The 25,506-nt window shown below is 40.1% G+C and overlaps 1 protein-coding gene across 2 annotated transcripts in view; it reads left to right on the forward strand.

The window, feature by feature from the left end:
* PIP5K1B (phosphatidylinositol-4-phosphate 5-kinase, type I, beta) overlaps window positions 1–25,506 on the forward strand; it is a 315,005-nt gene that overhangs the window by 190,774 nt on the left and 98,725 nt on the right. For both annotated transcript variants that reach the window (XM_011948884.1, XM_011948885.1), the window contains 2 exons: window positions 821–1,120; window positions 23,981–24,192. In XM_011948884.1, coding sequence (XP_011804274.1) covers window positions 821–1,120; window positions 23,981–24,192 — 512 coding nt within the window. The remainder of the gene's footprint in view (window positions 1–820; window positions 1,121–23,980; window positions 24,193–25,506) is intronic.

Genomic DNA, 25,506 nt, shown 5'->3' on the forward strand with positions numbered 1-25,506 from the left:
GGGTTTCACCGTGCTAGCCAAGCTGGTCTCGAACTCCTGACCTTGTGTTCCGCCCGCCCCGGCTTCCGAAAGTGCTGGGATTACAGGCATGAGCCACAGCGCCTGGCCTCCCTATTTTTTTAAGTAATAAAAAAGACAACAGACTGGAAGAAACTACCCCATATAGATGAGAGAAATGATAAATATCCAGAATATATCAAGAATTTCAACAGTGACAAAAACCTATAGAAAAAATGAGCAAAATTATCTTTAAGGTGACTAAAAATACATAAATAATCAGTGGCATTCAAATTTTTAAAAACAGGTTTCCATTTTTCACTAATCATGCTTACAAAGATTTTAAAGTTTGGATACTATTCAGCACTGGTAAGAGTGACGGGAAAATCTATGTACAATCTTACATAGCGTGGTTGTAAATTGGTCTGCCATTTTGGAAGACAGTTTTGCAGGAGCTATTAAAATTTTAAATGTTCATCCCTTATACTTTGGCAATTCATTTTCTCTTTAGCTACCTTAGAGAATAGTCACTCATGGCACCAATCAATTCCTTGCCTGTTTTTAGTTGGAGCCAATTTGGGACGTTATGTCCAATTTCAATTCAGTGACTTTCACTGCCCTGAGTTTAGAATAATAAAATTGCTGTCCAATAAGCAGACTTAAGAAATAGATTAGAAACAGCAAAATTTTAGTAATGGACATTAATAAAGATAATCACATCCCATTTTTAATTATCATATCAGCATGAAAACACGTCTTTAGTGGAACATTATTTTGTCAAAATAGAAGATTGTAAATATATTTTTCTTGTTTTGGTTTCTAGAATTTAAACCAGAATCCAAGGACTCTTTTGCCAAAATTTTACGGACTGTATTGTATGCAATCAGGAGGCATTAATATCAGGATTGTGGTGATGAACAACGTTTTGCCACGCTCCATGAGAATGCACTTTACATATGACTTGAAAGGCTCAACGTATAAGCGAAGAGCATCCCGTAAAGAGAGAGAGAAATCCAACCCCACATTTAAGGACTTAGACTTCCTGCAAGACATGCACGAAGGGTTGTATTTTGATACAGAAACATACAATGCGCTTATGAAAACACTTCAGAGAGACTGCCGGGTAAGGAAGTTTGATTGTTGTGATTTTCTTTGAACTCTGTGCTCATGTAAACTGTGGCTGCCACTTATTGAAAGCATAGAAATAAGGAATGTCCAAAGTGGCGGACATGTGGAATCCTATCTTTCCCAATCCTGGTGCCAAACCATGCTTCCTTGATACTGAAGGAATTGGTAAATGATAAGGGAGTTATCTAGAGTCCTTAACCTACATCTCTGTTGTTTATTTATAATTAATAAGCTAAGTCAGCTTTCTTTGATAAAATGAAACAAGAAAGCCTTGTTTTCTTTTCTTTCTCCACTATGGGGAAGATAGTTTAACTAGAAAGAAATAGAATTTTGGTTTAACGTAGTGTTGAGTAAGAAAAGCCATATAGAAATCTTGGAAGAAGTAAGACTTGAATTTGGGAGACACGTTTAGAGAAAACGTACTTGGGATTAATAATGGCTCCCTAGAGATCAGCATGGATGCAAAACTATGATGTGAGCAGAACGTTTGCTGAAATTATTTTTTGTGGTCTGAATAAGAGGTGAGCAGGAATGAAGCTTGCCAATTAGGGCAGACACCATTCCCTGCAAACTTAGCTGTTGTGATTGTCCAAAGTGTGGAGGAATTCCCCCAGGCCACTCTGCTTTAAAAGAAAAAAAAAAAAAAAGAAAGAAAAACTAAGGGAAGATTTTTTCTAACATGGTGAAGAGATAAAAATTGTTTTGGAGAAAAGAAAAATGCAGTGCTAATAGCTTCTGAAGGATAATGATCATGGGAGAACTGTCCAGCCACTTGGCTAAGTTGGGTAGTGGAGGTGGGCAGAAAGCATGATGGCACAGGCTGTGGTTTTCTGCACTTTCCATGGGCCTGGACGGATGACCCATGTTGTTATAGGGGAGGAGGGACACTTCTCTGCTGGACCCGAACTCACGTGAAGGTGAGGAAGACAGTCTGACACCCCTTCTAAGGTATAAAGTAGGAAATTTTCACTAAGGAATACAGGCCTACTGTTTCTGTTTTTTTGTTTTGTTTTGTTTTTCTTTTCTACTTGTTATAGCTTGCATGATTGTGCACAAAAATGTGTCCTTAGAATTGTTTTTCTTTATTGACAGAGTTGTTACTTCTATTGTTTAGCTACCATTTATTGAATGCTTATAGTATACCAGGTTAGTCTAAGATTTTTTAATGCATCATTTCCCTTAATTCCCTCAGCAACTCTTTGAAGTCAGTACTATTCATACTTCCATTTTCACTGCTGAAGAATTGGGTTCTTAAAGAGATTCAGAAACTTATCCAGATTACTTAGCAAGTCAATGACAGAGCCCACATGTGTTTGGGTACAAAGATATGTGCTTCTAACAACTGAAACTTAAAGGTTCACTCTGAGGATTCTTTTTTAATTATCTTTTCAGAACTCAGGGAAGGAACAGTAGGAACCAAGCAAACAAACAAACAAAAAACATCCAGCAGATATTCAGATATCTGAGTGGATTTGAGTGATGCATATTTTTCTATTCAAAAAACGTAAAAACAAAACACACATATTTTAGTAGAAACCTTCTTCCTGTGTTTTTTCTGCCCTTTACAGAATGTGGGTAAAAAGTGACTCTCAATTCCCCAGAGTTTAGTGTCAGCCTCTCCAGTTTTAGGTTTGCTTTCTCTTTTGTGTGCTTCTTGCCCCTTTAGTATGGAAAGCCTTTATCTGCTGCCTTCTAACACCACATGCTTCTCTGCCAGAAAAAAAAAAAAAAAAAAGGCAAATGTAAAAGAGCCATTACTCAGGATTTGTCTATTTATTAGCGTTTCCTGAGCTCAGGACTGAGACCGCGAGGTCAAACCAAACTTTTCATCACGAATGAGACCCTGGAGATTTGCCTTTTATTTTTTATTCTCTGGCAGGTTTATTGTTCTAAGGAACATAAAGGTCAAGTATCTGAGGTATCCTGAGCCTTACTCCCTCTTACTCACTGCGTTTGAAGTTGTACAAGACACAGATCATGGACATTCTTTAAAATATGTACATCTGCCTTGAGAAAGGCTTCTCTTGGGATGGTATGGGAGTGTGTAAATGCTGAGCTGTAGGGGAACTCAGCTTCCTTCCCTGATCTGTCCTGACCATGACCAAGTCCTCTGGGATCTGGATTCAGCAGCTGGTGCTCTGAGCAGAGCTGCCTCAAGCAAAGCATATTTCTGGAATGGTGAATATTAATATTTAATAGTCAAGGGCCTCTTAGTAAATCGTATGAATGCTGTGAACTGTCCTCCCCCAAAAAGATGCCCATCCTCGTGATGGATCATGAATCTCTTGGAGCCCATTGTTCCTCCTCTTCCTTCTCCCCCAAGGCTCAGAATCCCCTTCCTAGAGTTACGTCTCTCTCTTCAGGTCATCCTCTGAAGGGCCAACTCACTGGATGACTGCAGTAGGATATGTGGTTGACATTGTCCCAATATTGCCTTTGCTTTGCAGAGCTGAGTCTCTGTGCTGGCTGAGGGACTGCAGAGACCCAGAGGGGCTGCAAGGTTGGTCTGAGCTGAGGCCAGCACCTATCAATCAGGAGTCTTTTCTGCTAAAATTCCTGTTAGACAGTATGGCTAAGGCTCTGGAAACAAACCAGTTAGAGGAATGTATTACTGTTTCAGCACCCCAGGCAGAGAAAGGTGAACTAGACCCATATTAGGATATATGCTTCTATTCACTTATCAGCACATATTGCAAACACACTACATGCCAAGCATGAGGTGCATGACCTTTATTTTTTATCAATTGCCATACAGTCTAGTATGTGCAATGATATTATATTGTGAGGATTAGAGTAGGGAACATTGTAGCTTGCTTTTAAAGGATGAGAAGCTTTCTCCGGGTAGGCAAAGCAGTAGAAGCATATTTCTAGGAAAAGAGAATAAGTATGAAACAATGGGTGTGAAATAGCACAACGTGTTCTGGGAGCTATAGTTGTTCGGTTTTGGGGCAGTTGATAGGGAGAGCGTGTGGGGTAGAAGAGGAGAGTGGCCACATAATATGAGAGCCACATATTGTCAGAAGACCCTTTCTGGTGGTGCCAGGGAGCTCTTAAGGGCTTAGCAGTAGCAAATCCAAGAATCCCAGACCTTTGGACCCCAGCTTCTTTGTTGTTCCCAGACAGATTTGTTAAGCCTCTTAACCTATGGCTGACCTCTCCCTGCTTCTTGGCGCCCCTACCTCTCCTTTCATATTTTGGCTTGACATCTCAGACCCCAGGATTCTATTTCCTTTAGCATGAGTGCTGGCCGAGGGCCAGCTTGACCAACCTTATTCCCCGCTCCCCGTGGACTGCTTCCCTGACTGCCAATCAGAGCTGCTGTTTCTGAGCTCTGCATCTGAAAAGACCTGAACAGCCTCGTCCTGCACTGAGTCCCCCTGACACATGCCATCTTCTCCTGGCATCTTTATGGCAACACCTGAGTCCCTTTGCTTGGCTTCCCCAAGCCCAGTCCCAGACCCCTGTGTTATTATACCAGCCTGCCCTTTGGGATGGTTCATTCCTGACCAACTCCTCCATGTAGCACATTGCCCACTTGGAACTATTCTGGAAAATCCATCTTCTTTTATGCCTCAACCCTGCTGAGCCCAATTCCCCCACAGGATCAAAGAGCTCTTTCCAAAAGTAAACATCAGATGTCAGGTTCCACACCCCATCTCCACATTGCTATTCCCCATTGGTTGTGTATGGTGGGGGGGAAATTGATATGTAAATGATCAGTCCCCTTTCCTGAAGGGTTTCCTGTCCCTTGGTCTGACCCTCTGTATGCTCACTGCCACAGCCATCCTTACCCACAAGTGAATTTGACCCAGGGAAAGAGTGGTGACATCGAGTACTGCAAAGACATCACAGATCACTTGCTATCAAAACCAGAAAGCAGGATTTATTCAGACCATCCCCAGTGGCTCCCACGTGACAGACAAGCTGAGATGCATGTCCTGTTTGGAAACTGCTCTTCCCAGGTACCCCTTCATCTTCCCCCAGGCCTGCACCTCTTCTAGTCTTCTGTGACCCAGGGAACATGACCATCATGCAGCCAGATACCCAAATCTGCACCCTGAAGCTACTCTTTCTTCCCTCCTCTCCCTCTTTCTCTGTGTGCGGTAAAATCACCATGTCCCAGTCTGTCTGCCAAATAACTCATGGATCTGCCCCCTCCTCACTGTAGGCACAGCCACTGCTTTTATTGAGACGCTGGTTATTCATCACCTAGAGTTTTGCTGTAGCCTCTTTGCTGGTTTTCGTTATCATTGCCTTCCATCACGTCCCCACCACTGCTGCCAGACTGATCCTCTGATCAGAAGACTTAACACTCTCTGGCCAAGGTTCCCCACTGCCTTTGGGCTAAAGCCAATGATTCCCAGCTTGCAACATTAAAATCCTTCCTGATCTGGTCCCTGCCACCTTCTCCAGATGCCTTCGTCAGCTTCTGTCTCCCGCCTTCTCTCTCCCCTCTCCTCTGATGCAGATCCCCACTGTCCAGCTCTTCTGATCTACTGGCCACATTCTCTAAAGGTTTTGGTCTTTTTATCCATGCCTCACTCTGCTGGACCATTCTTCCCTTATTCTACACCTGTCCCTCACCTACCCATCTCAGGACTACTCAGGGATCAGTTCCTCCAAGACCATGCTGTTGTGGTTCCCCATGCATCCTGGGCTTACTTCTTTCGTGGGACTTCATACACTGTTATCTTTTCACATGTAAATCCTGGAGCCTGAGGAGCAAGGCTTAATCTATCTTTATATCTACATGCCTGGTTCTTAGCAGACACTTAGTAAGTGTTTATTGGAATATGTATTTGAACAAACGAATAATCAGCTGTCTAATGATTTTAAAAAAGAAAGAAAGGTTTAGGTGCACTTCCAAGAAACCCGTCTTTGGTGATTTTTGTGTATGTAGCTATTTTTTAAGTTCTGCCTGTTTTGAAGAAAGTATCCAGTTTCACTGCAATGCCTGCCAGAAATGGCGCTGAGAATTTAATAAAGTAGATTATCTCCATTTTGAATCACTTCAGACTATTTGAAAAGTTGTACTGGTTGTCCTCCTATCAAGAGTCATTTGTGTAACAAAAGTACATTTATAGTGCAGAGAGTTTTCCCATGGGAGCAATGTTGTAAATGGTCATTAAACTTTTTCTCTTTCCAACTTTTATTTTAAGTTCAGGAGTACATGAGCAGATTTGTTACATGGGTAAATTGTCATAAGGATTTGGTGTACAGATTATTTCGTCACCCGGGTAATAAGCATAGTGCCTGATAGGTAAATTTTCCATCTTCCTACCCTCCTCCTCCCCGCCTCCACCCTCAGGTAGGCCCCCGCGTCTGTCGTTCGCTACTTTATGTCCATATGTACTCAATGTGTAGCTCCCATTTAGAAGTAAGAGCATGCATTATTTGGTTTTCTATTACTGTGCTAATTCACACAAGGTCAGGAGATTGAGACCACGGTGAAACCCCATCTCTACTAAAAAAAAAAATACAAAAAATTAGCTGGGCGCGGTGGTGGGCGCCTGTAGTCCCAGCTACTCTGGAGGCTGAGGCAGGAGAATGGCGTGAGCCTGGGAGGCGGAGCTTGCAGTGAGCCGAGATCGCGCCACTGCACTCCAGCCTGGGCGACAGAGCGAGACTCCGTCCCAAAAAAAAAAAAAAAAAAAAAAAGAATAATGGCCTTCAGCTCCATCCATGTTGCTGCAAAGTACATGATTACATTCTTTTTATGGCTACATGGTATTCTGTGTTGCATATGTACCGTATTTTCATTATCCAGTTCACTGTTGATGGGCATCTGGGTTGATTCTATGTCTTTGCTATTGTGAATATGGACTTTATTTTATTAGCACTGACCCTTGTCTTCTGTAGGTGTGCGTACTGTCTCTCCAGTGAGACTTTAAATGTCTCCAAGGGCAAAGCTCATTCTTTACACCTCTCTGCAGCTGCAACACCTGGCTTATTCTATACACTCAGTACATGTTTCAAGATTGTAATTGAAAACTCTTTTGAATTGAAAATTCATGTATTAATTTTAAAAGAACAATTAGGATCTATTTTTGTATTCATTGTAATTTACCATGATTATTTTTTCTCTGACATAAGTTATCTATGTAAAATCTAGAATCCCATATCATTTAATTAATTTGATAAATTATTATATCCTGAAATATTTATTAATAACTCCGGGAAATGACTTTGAGACAAAGTATATTAGTGAGAACTTGTGTTTACAACCCAAATATTTTTACTCTTTCAAGTGAGAGTCATTTCAGAGACAGTCTTGATAATTAATGACCTAATTGACTTATTTTACATTTATTATCTTTTTTGTTGAGCCGCAAGTTATTAATTTTTAAAGAGTGTGGAACCAATTTTCTTTTTTCACACAAATGACTATAACCATAAATATTAATAGGTTCTCAGAATTTAATGAAACCAGTCTTAAGAATACTGAAGCTTTCTGATGTGCAAAGAGGGATCTTTCTATGTAAGGCAAGCTCTAAATTTATGGATCCGATTCTTATATCAGCTATGGGCATGTTTGCATGGGTTACAAAATGGGTTATTTTATATAATACTTAATTTAACATTATGGCTATTGCTTACCATTCAGCTATAATTTTGCTAGGAGTAAACTTTTTACATTTTGTTCAGACAGTTTATTTTCTTTTTTTGATATTGCTTGCCTTCTCAGTTACCACTGGGGAAGAAAAAATGCTTTAGACCTAATAGAAAGGAGATGTACATATGCTGAAGGTAGAAATACTTCAATTTAAACTATCCTCTAATCAATAAGGAATTCGATTTTGTTTTTAGACTTCAATCAAAACATGAAAAGGGCGCAGGGACATCATTGACTCCACATTCCTAAATTACTTGTTTTGTTTTTGTTTTTGTTTTTTGAGGTGAAGTCTCACTCTGCTGCCCAGGCTAGAGTGCAGTGGCATAATCTCAGCTCACTGCAACCTCCTCCTCCCAGGCTCAAGCGATTCTCCTGTCTCAGCTTTCCAAGTAGCTGGGACTACAGGCATGTACCACCATACTCAGCTGATTTTTATATTTTTAGTAGAGATAAAGTTTCACCTTGTTGGCCAGGCTGGTCTCGAACTCCTGACCTTAAGTGATCTTCCCGCCTCAGCCTTCTAAAGCGCTAAGATTACAGGTGTGAGCCACCATGCCCAGCCAAATCCACTGTGTTTCAAAGTGTGTTTGTAAACCCATGAGATATTTGATTTGCTCCATTGTCTTAAAATTATGAGTTTTTTCTATCTATAATAGTTTGATATCACAGCAGTATAAGCATAAGGCAAAGTTAAAGTTGGTGAACAAATAAAACCAACTCATGGAATCAAAGATTATTTGAGCTGGAAGGAATGCTAAGATTTCCCAGGAAACAGTAAAAGAATGCCTTCTACTCTCTGGTCTGAGAAAAAATGATTTTGGACTTACCTAGCCAAGCCAGGTTTTATTGTGAGAACAGAAATAATGACATCATCATATCATATGTGCAAGGGCTTTATAAATTTTTCTACCTGTAAATTTTTTTACTTCGTATTTTGAGATAATAGATTCACATGCTATTGGAAGCAATAACACAGAGAGATATCATATACCCTTCACCCAGTTTCCCCCAGTGGTAATATCTTGCACAATCTTACACAACCTTAGTACAGTATCACAATGAGGAAATTGACTTTGGTACAACCTACTGATGTTTTTCAGCTTTTTTCAGATTTCACAAGTTTTACGTGCACCTGTGTGGTGGGGGAGGTTCTGTGCAATTTTAGACATACATAGATTTATATAACCACCACCATGGTCAAGTACAGAACAGTTCTTTCTCAAAGATGCTAATGGTACCCTTTTATAGCCACAGCTACCTCCTTCCCTGACGACTCCTTCCTAATCCTGTGCAGTCACCAATCTGTTTTCCATCTCTATAATTTTGCCATTTCGAGAATGCTGTATAAATGGAATCATACAGTATATAACCCCTGAGATTGGCTTTTTTTTTAACTCAGTATAATGCCATTGATATTCATCCAAGTTATTGCCTGTATCAGTAATGTGCTCCTTTTGATTGCTGAGTGATATTTCTTGGTATGGATGTATCACAGTTTAACATTCACCCACTGACGAACATGTGAGTTTTTTCTAGTTTTTGAGTGTTACAAATAAAGCTGCTGTGAACATTTGTATACCGGCTTTTGTGTGAGCATAAGTTTTCATTTCTCTGGGATAAATGCCTAAATTCAGTTTCTGTATCATATGGTAAGTGCATGTTGAATTTTTTAAGAAACTGCCATACTCTTTTCCAGAGTGGTTGCACCATTTTACATTTCCACCAGCAGTGGATGAATGATCCGTTTTTCTCCTTATCCTCGCTAGCATCTGCTGTTGTCACTATTTTTTATTTTAGCCACTCTGATAAGTGTGTATTTAAGTCTCTTGCTAAAAAATTACTTGAATATATGCCCCAGAAAAGCAAAAGATAAATCTAATAAAGCAGTTTGGGGATATAGAAAAGAGCGGTGAAAAGACAGCAGAAAAACTCAATGGTTAAGTTTAATGCCTGGTAATATGCCCGTGAGACTATGCAACTGACAAGATTCCTAAGAAAAGGCCTATGATACAGGAGTTTAATGTGTGTGTTTCTAATAATAAGGACTCCTGTGAGACTTCATCTAAATCTATTCTACAGCCATTGGTATTGCTTCATTATATTGTAATTACTTGATTACATGTTTAACGTTTGCTACTAAAAATCTGCTCTGTGGGAACTGTGGAACCTCATTTTCCCAGTCTTAGCTCACTCGAGAGTTCTTACACAGCGTTTCTCTTGGTGTCAGTCTTCTGATGAAGCCTAGGAAGTAGCAACAGCAAACTTTCTTGGAATAGTGAATCTTACCTAGTCAATGAATGTAATAAAAGCAGGTTTTAGTAATAACCTACACATGGTTCATCTTGAAAGAACCAAAGTAAATCATGTCAACATTGTGAATTTGTGGATAATTGTTTGGAGTACATTTGTATTGCTCATTTGGCCAAGGTCTGTTAAAGGCCAGTAAATTACTAAATTGCAACTGTGTTAACCTCTTCATCCCTCAGTTTTTATTTAGGTGGCGACTGGTGTCCCCATTTAAGACCATCCATACACCACAACTGTTCAGTAGTCTTGGGAGGGGGCTGGTGCCACTTGCTGCAGCTTAGTTCTGCTGAAGGTGGGGAATGGAAATGAGCTGCTGGCAGTAACAGAAGGAACATAATAATCTGTGCCAGATAGTGTCAAGGTAGCTACAAAAATCAAAATACTCTATGTTGTTCGTGCCTGACTTTCTATTAAGTAAGACAATTCCCAGATTTTACAGAATATGCTCTTCTGGGTTTTGGTGGAGAGAGGGTTCCATCTTGGATATAACCTATAGTATACTGAAGTAGCTTAACATGTAAAACAAATCATATGTAATATGTAATCATCAAATATGTATATACAATACAATATATAATACTTTATTTCTTGGACAATAAGGATGCATTTCCAAGGCTTACTTTATTTGTAGGTTGGTTCAGGTAACATTTATTTAGACTTACTTTGAACCAGACAATCTATTACATATAGGTTCTCTCATTCTTCTTCACAAAGCCCTGTGAAGTGAGTGGTATGATTCCTTTTTGACAGATAAAGAAGTGAATCCTCAGGAGAGGTTCAGCTTCTGCAGGTCCACAGAGCTCACAGTGCTGCATCCAGAACTTACACCCAGGTCTCTCTGACTCCAAACCCATGTTCTTTCATCATTACACTCTCCTTAAGGAGCTTATGTGTAATGGTGGTAAGGCCACTGAAATGAAAACATTAAGTAATAACATGGACAGATATAGGCAGCATGGGCTAGAAGTGCTCAATGACTGGTCCCCTAACTCTGACAAGGAGTTATAGGGGCAGATGCTGTAGGAGTCAGGAAGGGGCTCAATCCTAGTGGAGAGCTTGGTTTGGACAGAACAATGAGTTCATGAAATCTTGCAGCCTATTTCAAGGAAGGAGGAACAGAGGAACACAGTGCCAAGTGACTAAGGAACACAAAGTAAAATAAATAATCCAAACATTTAATTTTAAAAATGGAATGAAAAGCATAATCAAGCCCATTGACATTTGCCAACTGTTACCAACGTGCATGCACACGAAATCCTATTAAGTCAAAAGCGAGGCTTCCTTCTGAGCAATGCGATGGTTACGGGCGGGTTGATTGTTTCTGAAATCTTGCAAGGGAGGAGATTAGGGACTCGATATGTGACGTTGAATCCTGTGTGAGCAGCTTTTGAGAATTCGGATTCACTACACAAACGGAAGGATTATCAAGTCAGTAGTTTGCTTTTTTTTTTTTTTAACTCTCACTTCAAACCAAAGTATTATCGAAATCTCTACAGAAAGAATGAAAATGGGAGACTGAAAGTAATTTCCTCGGCTCTAAGAAGTAAACTCCTTTTCCTTTCTTCCTAAAAAGAGATATTACCTAAAGACTGGAGAGTTGAAGCATTTCCTGAGTTTGTTGTTATATGTCTAGCGAGTTTTCATTTTAAGTAATTGTCCCACAGAACTTTATATATGCAATAATTCAAGTTAAGGAAAGCTAAAATCTTTGGGCTTATAAAATAGAACAATGCTGTATCTACTACTTAGAATTTCTGGCTTTTTTGTAAAAACAACCTACTGGTCTCTGATTAGATGACCCTAAGTGTAGGAGTAAGGTTGATATAGGCCCCAAATGGAAAGACCCACAAAGTATCTGGGGGAGGGAGCAAAGGGAAGGAAATGCCCCCATGGACCCCTCTCCTCCCTGTGGAGAATCCTGTGAGTGCAGAGAGAACAGCTATGGCAGGAAGGGGATGTGGCCACACGGGGCCTGAGGATAGCAACTCTGGCTTTGAAGATGTCTCTGGAAAGGCTTTGAGGTTGGCTGCTATGGATCTGGTTGTGGATTCTAACGTAAGCCAGTCATACAGATTGTGATGCAAAACAGAGCAGGGTTGCCAACAGCCAATCCAAAGATGTAGGGGCGGCAAACCCTGGTGATTTATAAAATGCAGTTGAGGCTCCTCACCTTGGGAGGAACTTCTGGAAGCTGGTGAAGGACTGAGTTACAGAGATTTAAGGCATATTTGAGAGTTTCCAAGGTCTAGGAAAATATTACAAAGTTTAAAAAATGGTTCAGAAATGTGCCTTGTAATGCATTACCCAGTGCATTGTGTACCTTTCAAACATGACCTTGTCTTTTCTCCCAGAAGCTTTCAACTTAGGTTTAAAGAGTAAAGAGTAAAATCAGTTTGATTTTATAGGGCTTAATTTTATTCATTCAACATCCAGCGCACATTTATGGAGTACCCACGGTGCTGTAGGACCAGGGCCTGCACGTTATTTTGTGAAAAGTAAAGTACTTCTTTGGACATTCAGCGGTTCTGAACCTTTCAGAAAAGATCACCCCATACTGGCTTCTGAGATGTTTGGGGCCACGTATATGGCTCTTCATCCCTGTCAGTATCAGTCCACACTCTTTACATGCCCTTCTACCCTGCAACTGAGTGTCCCTTTGATATCACCAGTGTTTTTCCTTCAAAAACATTTTTAAATTTAGTGTTTTTTAAATTTTGAGACAGAGTCTCATTCTGTTGCCCAGGCTGGAACGTGGTGGCATGATCATGGCTCACTTGCAACCATCTCTCCTGGGCTCAAGCAATCCTCCCACCTTAGCCTCACAAGTAGTTGGGACTACAAGCACATGTCACCATGCTCAGCTAATTTTTGTATGTTTTGTAGAGAAGGGGTTTCACCATGTTGCCTAGTTTGGTCTGGAACACCCGGGCTCAAGCAATCTACCTGCCTTGGCCTGCCAAAGTGCTGGGATTACAGGTGTGAGCCACTGCACTCGGCCAAATTTAGTATTTTGATCGAGCAAGTATAACTATTCTCTCCTCATTTTTGTCCCTTCAAATACTGTACTTCTAAGTGACAAGGTTCATGGAGGGGGGATATCTCCCTCCATAAGAATGAAATGGCCAAGGCCAATCTGTCATGAATTGATATATGACATGCAACTTTTTATAAAAAGTATACATCTGCGAACCTTTTATAAAAAGGATATATCTGCGAATGTATACATCAGAAATATCTTTTAAATAAAAGGGATGTGTACTTCACTGGACAGATCAGTTGTCCATAGCTACTAAGGCTGCAGAGAAGTTAAAACTGAACGTTTATTTACAATATCTCCATCCAGCCTTAATGCGAGCCTGGCTGACTGGAATTATTCTACATCTCGTTAACTTCCTCTCTTCATTTCTGCACACAAAGACCTCATTTGTAAACTTTGCCCATATTCAGTCAGCTCCAGATGTTCCAAAGATAAACCATTATAATGACCAACTCAGTGTTTGCTGCATTTTCATAAGCACCTGGTGATTTGTCTTCAAATGATGACGGGAGTTCTTTAGAAGCAGAGATTCTCCATCCTCTGATAGTCCTCCTTCTGAATTGGCTATCCAACTGTTTTTTTTCTAGTTTGTTAGCAATTTCAGAAAGAGATCAAGAGTCACATTTTCAAAGATCAGAGAAAGCCGTGATTCCAGGTTGCAGATTTACTCTCTGTCCACTCAGATGTGCAGACAAATGTATTTACTTAAGTATCTATCAATACTTTTCCGTACTAGCATCCACTTCCTCAAACTTCAACTTATCAATTAATAATATTGCAGACTCTTCTGGTTTAGACAGTCACCTCTCCAGTTAAATACTCTCTTTATTTAAAGTTGAACTCTCTCAGGGTATGTGTGAACTGTCCCTGTTTTATCCTCCATTTTTTAGGTGAGCACCATTGGAAACATAGGGTCCTTGTCCCATGTGGACACACAGAGCTGAGAACATTGCCACAGACCTCCCCATACTTATGCATTCCAGCTCTGCCTTAACTGTCGCCCTCATGCCAAGTGCGGCTTTCAACTGTGTCATGTTGAGCCACTCTTGTACCTTCTTTAGTTTTGATTATGTACATATATTATTATTCAAAAAGTAAAATTAACTCAAGACCCCAAAAGATTTCTTTTTTCTAATGATACCTCTCAGAACCTGGATTTTCCATCGCTTCTTTTAAAAATCACTCTATAGGTATTTGCTGTTCTTAGATATTGTTTCTCAATACCAATGGTGACTTTCCAGGCCTCAGATTTTTCCTGCTCTATGAAAGTTTCAACAATCCTAGAGCATGGATCAGCCAAGTTTTCTTTAGCCTTAAACCACCACAGGAATCTCAGTTGACAAATTCTGCCTTATCTTCCTGCCAAATTAATTATGTGTTGTTCAGCAAACAGTTCCGAATTTTCTCTCTGCAGAAGGCTCTGTGCTAAGACCTGTGGGAGGTACAAAAAATGAATAGGATGTAGTCCTTTTTCTAAGAAGCTTAGAGTTTAAACACTAAGTCTGAACCATCGAGGTCTTATTTATCATGGACAGATTCTTCCATTCTTCTTCTCTTTCTTTGTGCATAAGAGTAACATGAAAGGGGGAGGGTGAGTACTTTTTTCTTTTTACTAAGAAAGGCAGTTTACCAGAGTTGGTGGGCTGTAGCAGACAGTGGTGAGGGTTCCAGAATTTTACTTCACACATGGATGTGGATGTGGGGGCTTGGACCAAGTGTGGCCTCTGAGTCTCACGAGACAGCTGGCCTGTGCCTGGGCTCTCTGCTGTCATACCAGTTAAGCCACAATGAAGTAAATCATTCATGGTAAAGCCAACAAGAAGATATATCATATAATGAGAAGGACGTGACATTTTAACATAAGATATTAGTTTTAAGCCTGTTTACAAAATAATTTATGGAGACATCTTTATTTGAAGAAATGAAGTGTTTATAAAGAAAACAAACCAAATTCATCCAGTGTAGGAATCTGGTGAATATATATATATATATACACACACACACATATTTTATATATATATATATGTACATACATGTATATGGAATCTTTTTAAATGATGGATGACTATTTTTAATGCATATAAGGTATATTTTTATTACTTCAAGTTTTTTAAGTGTGGGAAAAAAAAAAAAGCCTTGATACAGGTTAATCGAGTACAGCCCAAGTTCTAAATCACGGCATAGACACCATGAAAAACACATTATTGCCAAAACTAGGCTAAGGATTTAATATTTATTTCATTCTGCTTTACCAACCAAAATTGTATGACTTGTCACAGCCTGTATTTTCTCATTATAACATTAGCAAAGAACACTGAGGTTTATTGAGGAAATTTAATTAAATTGAAAGGAAAGTGTTTGGCTCTAACTAAACTGATACAATACAAGGAATTCTAGAACTGTGCTCTGAGGGGTCTACTTTGTGAGGAATGGCAGGTCCTTGGATTCATTTTTCCCGCAACCAGTATTTTCAAAAATGTCTATTTGCATAAAATCTCCAGGACACTATTTTGAGTTTTCTTACATTATTGAATTAACAAAAATGTATTTGCCAATCATTAACTCCTTGTTCAGCAACTAGATACTAGGCCAACTGGAAACATTACTCAGGACCCTTGGTACATCTTCCTGTCAGCTCCACATTTTGTTAATTTGGTTATTTTCAGATCTTCTGTCAAAGATTGATCAAGTGAGATGGAACACAGCAAGTTTTCTGCTTTAACTTAACACTTTAGTTAAGATCCCAAATTATTAATTTCTTTTTTTTTCTCTGCCATCTCTAGCTCATCATTGGCAAAGAGTAAGTTAATGCTAAACAGGTATAGATATGCATTGTATCTAAGCATTTCAAAATAGCACACTAAACTTCAATTTTGAAAAGTTTATACAATAAAAATATATAAAAGTAGACCGAATATTGTAATGAATCCACATATATTCTGTGCCCTATTTTTAACTCATGGCCAATCTAGTTTTTTTTTTTTATTTTTTTTACTGCCTCTCTTCCAATATAATTTGAAACACATCCGAGACATCACATCATTTTACTCGTATGTATTTTAGTAGGAATCCCAAAAAGCTAAGGGCTCCTTAAAAAAAAAAATACAATACCATTATAATGGATTAAAAATATTAATAATTCTTACTAATCATCAAAAGTCAGTGTTCAAATTTCTAATTGTTTCAGAAACAACTTTTTGTGTTTTGTGGTTTGGATCAGGATTTAAATAGAATCTACTTGCTGAGTTCCTTGTCACTCTGATTTTTTCATTTTGAAAGTATTTGTTGACGATATTGGGTTGTTTATCCGAGAGCATCTGGATTTTTCTGATTATATCCCACTGTTTCATTTAACACGCTCCTCTCTTGTGTGTTTTTTCTGTAAATGAGTTGTAGGATCCTACAGGTTGAGTGAGATTTAGGTCTGACTTCATATTTGGTGTCTCCCCTCTTCAGGAGGCACATCATGTCAGAATGCCTTTCTTTCTGCCATGTTAGTACCTGTTGATGACCACTGATTAGACCCGTTCATTTATCAGGAGTTGTAAAATGGGGATGTTCTAATTTTATTATATGTCTGCGAGACTGCACAAAGGAATTTTAAACAAAAGAGTACCTGTCACATCGTAGGTGCTCAATAAAATATGTATTGAATGGATTAATTTCCATAAGAACCCCTGTGACAAGGGAGCAGAGGACAGGAAAGCTAAGAAGGTTTTGAGATGTGCTCCATCTTAGGTCCAGCACCAAGCATTCTTGGATGATTAAAGAGCCTTTGCAATTGACCAAGCCTGTGACATACTGTTCTTGCAAAGGCTTCCTAAAGAAAAATGTGATAGTCTTACTAGACTCCAAGCTCAACCTAATTTATAGCAAAACAACCTTGCCTTTTATCTGCCATTTAGCTGTATGCCTACTAAACACTAAATCGAAAGAATCTCTATAAATATCAGCTTGATTTTTGCCCTTGACACAGTGTATATAAAATACCTATGGTGTGGGTAGGTTTGAAAACACTGTAGGCTTTTATCTTTATTTTTCTGACAACACAGAGCACATAATCACGGTAGATGTTTTCAGTGCCAAAAATTTGTTCATGGGCATTGTAATCATGATGCACAGTTATCAAGTTCTTATATTTAAGATACAAGGTGTAGTGTCTTACATTCTTTGCTGCTGAATATTTTGGTTTTCACTTACTTACACCTGTGGAAAGCAATATAACAAATATTCATCCCTACTGTGTTCAGAGCCCACAGCAAGATGCACTAAATCAAACTAGTCTTTGTTGAGACATGAAGTCTTGTGTGTATGGTACAAAGAATATAGATGTAACCTGAGGTAGAATTTCATATGACAGAGGGACACTAACAACATGCTTGGGTCTTCAGAGGGGAGACATATCCCAATAGTTCATTGAAATCATTAGTAAATTTGCATGGAGTAGGGACAGGCTTTGAAAAAACAGTAGGATTTGAAAAGATGGTAAGGACCATCTAGAAGAAATGACATGAGCAGAAGCATCAGAGTTTACATCTTCAGAGCACATTCAGCGGTAAAGAGCTGCAGTTAGACTAGCCTGGCAAATGTCTCTAGGCAGGCATTAAGTAACAAAAAAACATTGGCTGGTGCATATTAGTGAGGACCGTCTATGTCAAATTGAAGCACTGGCACCAAGCAATGGTGAGAGACTGAAGGCTTTGAGTAGGGATGTGATGTGACCTGGTCAAGCACAGATGTCAGAAATGGATTCGTGAGGAAAGAATGGGAAACTGGGCCAGGTGTGGTGGCTCACGCCTGTAATCCCAGCACTTTGGGAGGCCGAGGCAGGCGAATCACCTGAGGTCAGGAGTTCAAGACCAGCCTGACCAACATGGAGAAACCTCATCTCTATTAAAAATACAAAATTAACCGGTCATGGCGGCATGCGCCTATAATCCCAGCTACTTGGGAGGCTGAGGCAGGAACATTGCTTGAACCCGGGAAGCAGAGGTTGCGGTGAGCCGAGAACATGCCATTGCACTCCAGCCTGGGCAACAAGAGCGAAACTGCATCTCAAAAAAAAAAAAAGAAGAAGAAGAAGAATGGGAAACTGAAATTAATTATCATTAGAGAGAACGAACGTTTTGATAATTAAGAAGCTGCAGGTTTGGGTGACTCAATGAAAGAAAAGGAGCCATGAAGTATGAAATCATATTAGAATGATTTCAAATAAAAGAGGAAAGTGAGGAAAAAGAACTGCTTTGGAGTGAGATAAGAATTTAGGGTTGTAGCATGGCCATGTGTAGACATTTAGAAGGCCAATCATGGTGGCTCATGCCTGTAATCCCAGCACTAATTTAGGAGGCCGAGGTGGTTGGATCGCTTGAGCCCAGGGAGTTCAAGACTAGCCTGGGCAGCAAGGCAAAACCCCATCTCCACAGAAAATTAGCCAGGTGTGGTGGCATGTGCCTGTAGTTCCAGCCACTCGGGAGGCTGAGATGAGAGGATCACCTGAGCCCAAAAGGTCAAGGCTACAGTGAGTCATGTTTGCACCACTGCACTCCAGCCTGGGTGACAGAGTGAGACACTGTTTCAAAGAAATTTTTTTTAATTTAAAAAAGAAGTTTAGAGATGTCTTGAAGGAAATATATTGGGCTGCAGCTTAGGAATGAAGTCAGATTAAATGCAACAATTTAGGAATTTTCTGTAGAAAGATGGTAATTGGAATCCAACTTTAAGAAGCTCTCAAATCTATCCACTTCTCCCTTGAGCTCCCCAGCTACCCCTACTCATTCAAGTATTACCATTTCTTACCTGGACTATTGAAATACCTCCCAGTCGAAAGTAGGTACTTCCTGTGGGATCTTCCCACAGCTCCCTGATTTTTTCCCTCCAGACCTTATTACAATGTGTAATTCGGGCTTGTTTAATGTTGAATATGGAATAGTTATCTGTTGGATTTATCCCTGAAGATCCATCAACTTCCACAGTGCATGGCACTCAAACATTTTTTTTTTCCAACAAAAGAGTCAATGAATGTAAGTACTAGAAAGTAGAGAAAAGAGTTAGAGAACTTTAGTGAACACCTTTAGGGCACAGGAAGAAAAAGTGGGAAAGTCAAATAGAAAGATAAAGAACCAAGAGAAGCCAGGGCACAATAGCTAAGGGAGAGGGGAGATTCAAGGTGGGGTGGTCATAGGGATTGATTCTGCGGATGGAGGAATAACATGAATAGCTGACATTAACTGAGTGCTTTTTGTGTGCCTAAGACTTGGCATGGATTAACTCAGTTAATCTTCACAATAACTTTGGTAGGAATTATTTGGTAGGAACCCTTATTATAGAGATAATACAGGTGAGAATAGACACCAGAAATGTTAGATACTTAGCCCAAAAACAAACAAGTGGAGGAGCCATGGGTCAAACCAGGCCATCTGGTTCCAGAGCAAGGAGTCTTAACCACCCTGCAGCCACACCAGCTCCTGCTGGCAACGGGACAGAAGATAGTTTAGTGGGCTAAGGAGTGTGGTGTTAAAGATGCAAAAGCAAAAGGACGACCAGCTGCTCTTTGTAGTCTTCAGTCATAAAGAGAGGATGGCAATTCCTATGATTCTGAGTTAGGATATTTCCACATTAGGTCCCCAAATCTACAGAAGTTACAAGAGCACTCATGCATCACCAGCCATGAAAACCTGAGGAATATGCTCTTATTTCAGAAACAGGTAGTTTTTGATCATGTCTTCTGGGTACTCTGTCAGCTGCTTTGACATTGACTCTGACATTGACTTTTTTACTACATTCCAGTGTTGTTATTGACTTAAATTAGTCCTTGAACGAGAAGGAAGAAAGAATCTGACTTTGGCAATAAAAAGCCTTGCGGTATTCCAACTTGCTTTTTCAGTTTTAAATAGTTCTGTGAATCATTCCTGTTTTCTTTTTTTACAAGTGGGGAAGTAAAGTCCTGCCAGAGCTAGACGGAAAGGCACCTGTATTTGCATTTTAACCTGAGTTTTGAATAGCAAATGCACAGGTACAAGATCCACCAGCAACAGCAAGGTCTGGCAGACATTCTGGAAATGTGCACCTGAATGATGAAGTGGACCAATTGGTGTCTGTCATGTTGCAGAATGTCGCTCACTCTTAAGCTCACACATGTTAAGTTGTTGGCAGATTTATCAATTCTTTTAATTAAAGGACTAGGATGATATGAGTAACGGAACTATTTTGTTCCTAATTGATGCAAATCTTAAAAATGCGTGACTAAAATCTGTTCCCAGAATTTCTCGTTACAGAAGCCTTTTAATTTGTTTTAAGATATATGCATATACATTTCTCTTTTTGTTCCTTCAGATTTCTTAATCGATGGTGATTTTTCCGAACCCAAACTCTAACTGCAGTGGTCAGCTTTCCACATATGGGAATAGAATTTTTTTTTAAGCCTTCCACTCTGAAAGTAGGGGTCTCGGCCTCGCAAGGACAGCTCAGCACCCTTTCCAGATGCTGGCAATGCAATAGAAGAGCACAGAGGAGATGAAGCTCTTTTTAATATTTTTTATCACTTTTTCAAAAGTTAATTCTCTCTTGGAATTTGTTCTTAAAAAAAAAAAAAAAAAGGGCCCCTTACAGCATCAGAATAGTGTCTTACTATACCCAATACTTCAGGTTGGACCACACAGCCTGACTTTGTCTCACCTGTAAAATTGCCCAGTTCTCTTAGGCCTGTTCATGGGCAGGGAGAAAGACTGCAAGTACAAAACACACGGTTCAGGTTGAATATTGCAAGAAAAATAAAAGAAAAAGTATTCCATTTTTTTAAAAAACTTCTTAACAATTCATGGATGCTTTGCTGAGGAAAATGCTTTGCAGAGGTTGAATATTGCATGACAATATAAGAAAAACATTTTTTTAAAAAAAAAAAAAAAGCTTTTTAACAAGCAGAATTAATTCATGGATACTCTGCAGAGGAAAATCATGGTGTCAGGAATGCTTTTAAGCTTGACCACTCCTCACTTGAATAAACGATTCTGGGTGCCCGTTAGGAACATCCACAGTGTTGTTGGAGTCTTATTACAACTTGCTTTTGAAGCCAGCTTACTGCTTTGGAGGAAACATTGACAAATGGGTGCTTTGGGCTGTGCAGGGCACAAGACTGTGTTTTTGCCAATTGAAAATTCCTGCGTTGTCAGCCATCCAGGCCATACCCCTTGGTATCCACAAACCCAGAGCTTCTAAAGGAATTGGGATTTGCCAAAATGACACTGGTAAGCAGGCCAGCAATACGGTTCTATTTTTGTTGGCTAATTTAGTGACATTTGTTTTCAGAAGTATAATTCTAGGAATGTTTACTTCAAGCTCACACCTGTTATCTCTTGAGCGAGTGTGAGGGATAAGTTACTGTGAATTATAATCATGGTGATAAGAGCTAGCAATTAATTAAACACTTTATGCTGGGAACTTTTCTAAGCACTTGACTTGCATTGCCACATTTAACTTTTACAAGCACCCTATATGATAGGTAATATTGTCAGCATTTTACAGATGAAGAAACTGAGACACAAGGAGATGATGTGACCTGCCTAAGGTCATAGAGTCCATGCTCTTCATCGCCCATCCCCCATGTCCTTATCCAAGTCTCTCTGAGAAAGGAAGCCACTAGCACTGATAAATGTGAGTAGGGAAATTAGCATCTGCAGATGGTCATTCATTGTGAAGAGTTGATGAAACTGTCTGGGTGGGTACTGTTCCCAAGTCATCATTTCAGTATGATTGAGAATTAGAAAGGTTAAGGCCCTTCTACCGCTTACTTCCATCTGAAGAAAGCATCCAATATCTGTTAGTGTTTTCTTTTAAGAGTCTGGCCTTCAGTGCTCCTGACGTAAAACAGTCTTTCTTTCTCCCATGGTCTGTGCTACTGTATGGTGCAGTGAGGCACTGGTACACCTCCATGGAGAACCAGCCAAAGGGTCTGGTACTGAAGCATTGGATCGGTGGTAAGAAGCATTTCCCATCACACCTCCCTTCCTCCTCCAATCTTGACGTCACTCCTCCTTCCATTAGGAAGGCTGGTTCCACATTGTTATCAGGCCACTCTTAGATCACTTGGGTTAGAAAATCCCACAGCCCAAACCTCTTAAGTGATAAGATTCTACTCTCAGCTCCTGCCTGACTCCCTTCTGAACTTGACTTTTTGAGAGAAGAAGCGTGAACCCTCTGGAATAATTGATACTCATTTGCAGCACACTCTCAGTTCTCATTGATGGCAAAGATGCCTGTAATGCAGAATAACCATATTTTTCGAAGGCCATATGCCATAGTTCACAAAGCGTTTTCTCAGGTGGCATCCATGAAGTGGCAGCCACAGGTAACTGAATCTTCAGGCCTGATCCCCTCTTTACTATATCATAAATATCAAAAGGCAGTTGGGCTGAGCAAGAACAAGAAGCATAAGAAATTCTGGATTATTTTATCCCTAAACAATGATCTATAGGCTATGATCCTTCAAGGTGTTTCCCAGCTAAAGTATAGGAACAGCTTCTCATGTTGGTTCAGAGACAGCTGTTCTGACAACCAGGGTTGTCTTACTTTTCTGCGCAGCTTTGTGTGAGAAATACCAGGTATTAAGAAGTCTGTTGTAGGGGAGAATCATACAAACTAGTAGAAAAAGAACTTTATCATAGAGGAAAACACCCCGTTTGCAGGCATTCTTCCTGAACACTGTTCTTCCCTCTGAAAAGGTCCAGAGTGTCAAAGCTCTACCTATACCCTGAAGCCATCTCAACAGACTCGGACCTAGACCTTGTCTCCTGTCATTTTCTTTTCAGAGCATTGCCCTCTCTTTTGTCTGGCTGCATCCAACTATTTTTAATTCCCTTGCCTCCCTACTCTCTGCTGAGTGGATAATTAAACATGAAGTACCATGCTTTGTTGAGATTATATGTTTTTAAAGGACTTGCAACAGGAAACTGAACAGCACCTTCGAAAGACGGACTTTGAGGGCTGGGCGCCGTGGCTCACACCTACAATCCCAGCACTTTGGGAGGCCGAGGCAGGCAGATCACGGGGTCATGAGTTCAAGATCAGCCTGGCCAACATGGCAAAACCCTATCTCTACTAAAACTACAAAAATTATCTGGGCATGGTGGTGGGCACCTGTAGTCCCAGCTACTTGGGAGGCTGAGGCAGGAGAATCGTTTAAACCCAGGAGGCGAAGGTTGCAGTGAGCAGTGCATTCCAGCCTGAGTGACAGGGCGAGACTCTGTCTCAAAAAAAAAAAAAAAAGAAAAAAAAAAGGTTTTGAGAAGAAAACCACTAACTTCCAACAAGTTTAAGATTATGAGAACAGCATTCAGACAAAGACACATTCTAGCTGTGTCTTCATGCTGAGGAAGATACAAGCTTGTAGAAACTATTGGTTGTTGGTTTCTCTGCTTTACTGCTTAAGAGTGTGGACACTGGAGTTGACTGCTTGGGTCTCTGTCACTTATGTGCTGTGTGATATTGAGCAGATTACCTTGTCTCTCTGTGCCTCCAGTTTTTCATTTGTAAAACAGAGACAATAGTAGTACCTAGCTTATAGAGTTGTTGAGAAGATTGAATGCAAATGAGCTTTGTAACACTGACACATGGAAAGCACCCAATCCGTGCTATTAGCGAAACTTTTATGGAGGGTTGAGAAAACATGTGCTTGTTTCAGATTTGCATAAAATTCCCATCTAGGAGTGATTATGATAATCCTTCCTGCATGTGGCCTAATAATAACCTCAAGTGATTTTATTTTGATTCTTCATCTCTCAGCCACCACCCTGGGAGGAATAACAGGAGCTGTGTGTCTGTATATCTAGAGCTCTCTGATAATGAGTAGATGAGATGAACAGGCCTTTGGGTTGACTGGCTTCCTGGTTCTTTTTCTCATTCAGGTGCTGGAAAGCTTCAAGATCATGGACTATAGCCTTCTGTTGGGAATTCATTTCCTGGACCATTCCCTCAAAGAGAAAGAGGAGGAGACCTCACAAAATGTGCCTGACGCTAAGCGGCCTGGGATGCAGAAGGTTCTCTACTCAACAGCCATGGAATCTATCCAGGGTCCAGGGAAATCTGGAGATGGGATAATCACAGAGAACCCAGACACGTAAGTACAGCCACACACCCACCCACCCTCTTGATTGTGGTAGCCCACGTCACTGGGTAATTATAGACAGTCACATTCACCTTAGGGTGGGACTCCAGGAACTAATTTCTACTTGGTGCTAAAATGGGTTAAACTGGTCTCCATTTCTATTCATTTAAAGATAACTAGATGAGTGACAGTTCCTCCAGTTATTACTCCTTCACCCACTTGGTTTCTTTTTTCAAATGGCTCCATTTTTTTTTTTAAACAATGGCTGAAAATGTTTTTGTCCCCATTAACTACATATTCAAAACATTCACTGCAAGAGGAAAGAATAAACTTTGAATTTGAATAAACATGTTTTATTGTTTATTTTTTATTATTTTGAGACAGAGTCTCCCTCTGTCACCCAGGCTGGAGGGCAGTGGTGCCATCTCAGTCCACTGCAACCTCCACCTCCCAGGTTCAAGCGATTCTCCTGCCTCAGCCTCCAAAGTAACTGGAATTACAAACATGCACCACTACATCTGGCTAATTTTTATATTTTTAGTAGAGATGGAGTTTCACCATGTTGCCCAGGCTGATCTTACACTCCTGGCCTCATGTGATCCACCTGCCTTGGCTTCCCAAAGTTCTGCGATTATAGGTATGAGCCACTGAGCCCAGCCTGAATAAAGAGGTTTTAAGCAAATACACAATGAGAATGATGTTCTCAATTCAGAGCTTTTTATCTGCCTAAGGGGATTCTGTTGTTCTAGTCTTGCACCCTGGCAGATGTGGTCTGTCACCTCAGCCAGATGTGATAGTAACTACAGGATTAATTTGCATGTATAAAGTGCATATTGACTAACAGAGACAGTTGCAACCAAAGTAAGTTATTGAAATGGTAGACTGCATCAGGTATGTGTACTAGCTGAGCAAGGAGATTGGAAGAAAGAAATCATTTTCCATGGCCATAAATGCCTGCCTTCTAGAATTCTCCAACAATGACTAAACCATGGGCATATTTCACTTTTGTAAAGGAAATTAACACATATGAAATCTTTTTTAAAAAGTTATTTCTTGCAAATCAATCTAAATGTCCAATAATCAGTTAAATTATCCTGTATCAGTGAAATACAATAAGGCTATTAAAAACCACATTAGCGCCTGTAATCCCAGCACTTTGGGAGGCCGAGACGGGCGGATCACGAGGTCAGTAGATCGAGACCATCCTGGCTAACACGGTGAAACCCTGTGTCTACTAAAAAATACAAAAAACTAGCCGGGCGAGGTGGCGGGCGCCTGTAGTCCCAGCTACTCGGGAGGCTGAGGCAGGAGAATGGCCGGAACCCG

This window comes from Colobus angolensis, unplaced genomic scaffold (assembly GCF_000951035.1).
Source record: "Colobus angolensis palliatus isolate OR3802 unplaced genomic scaffold, Cang.pa_1.0 Scaffold286, whole genome shotgun sequence".
Classification (NCBI taxonomy): Eukaryota; Metazoa; Chordata; class Mammalia; order Primates; family Cercopithecidae; genus Colobus; species Colobus angolensis.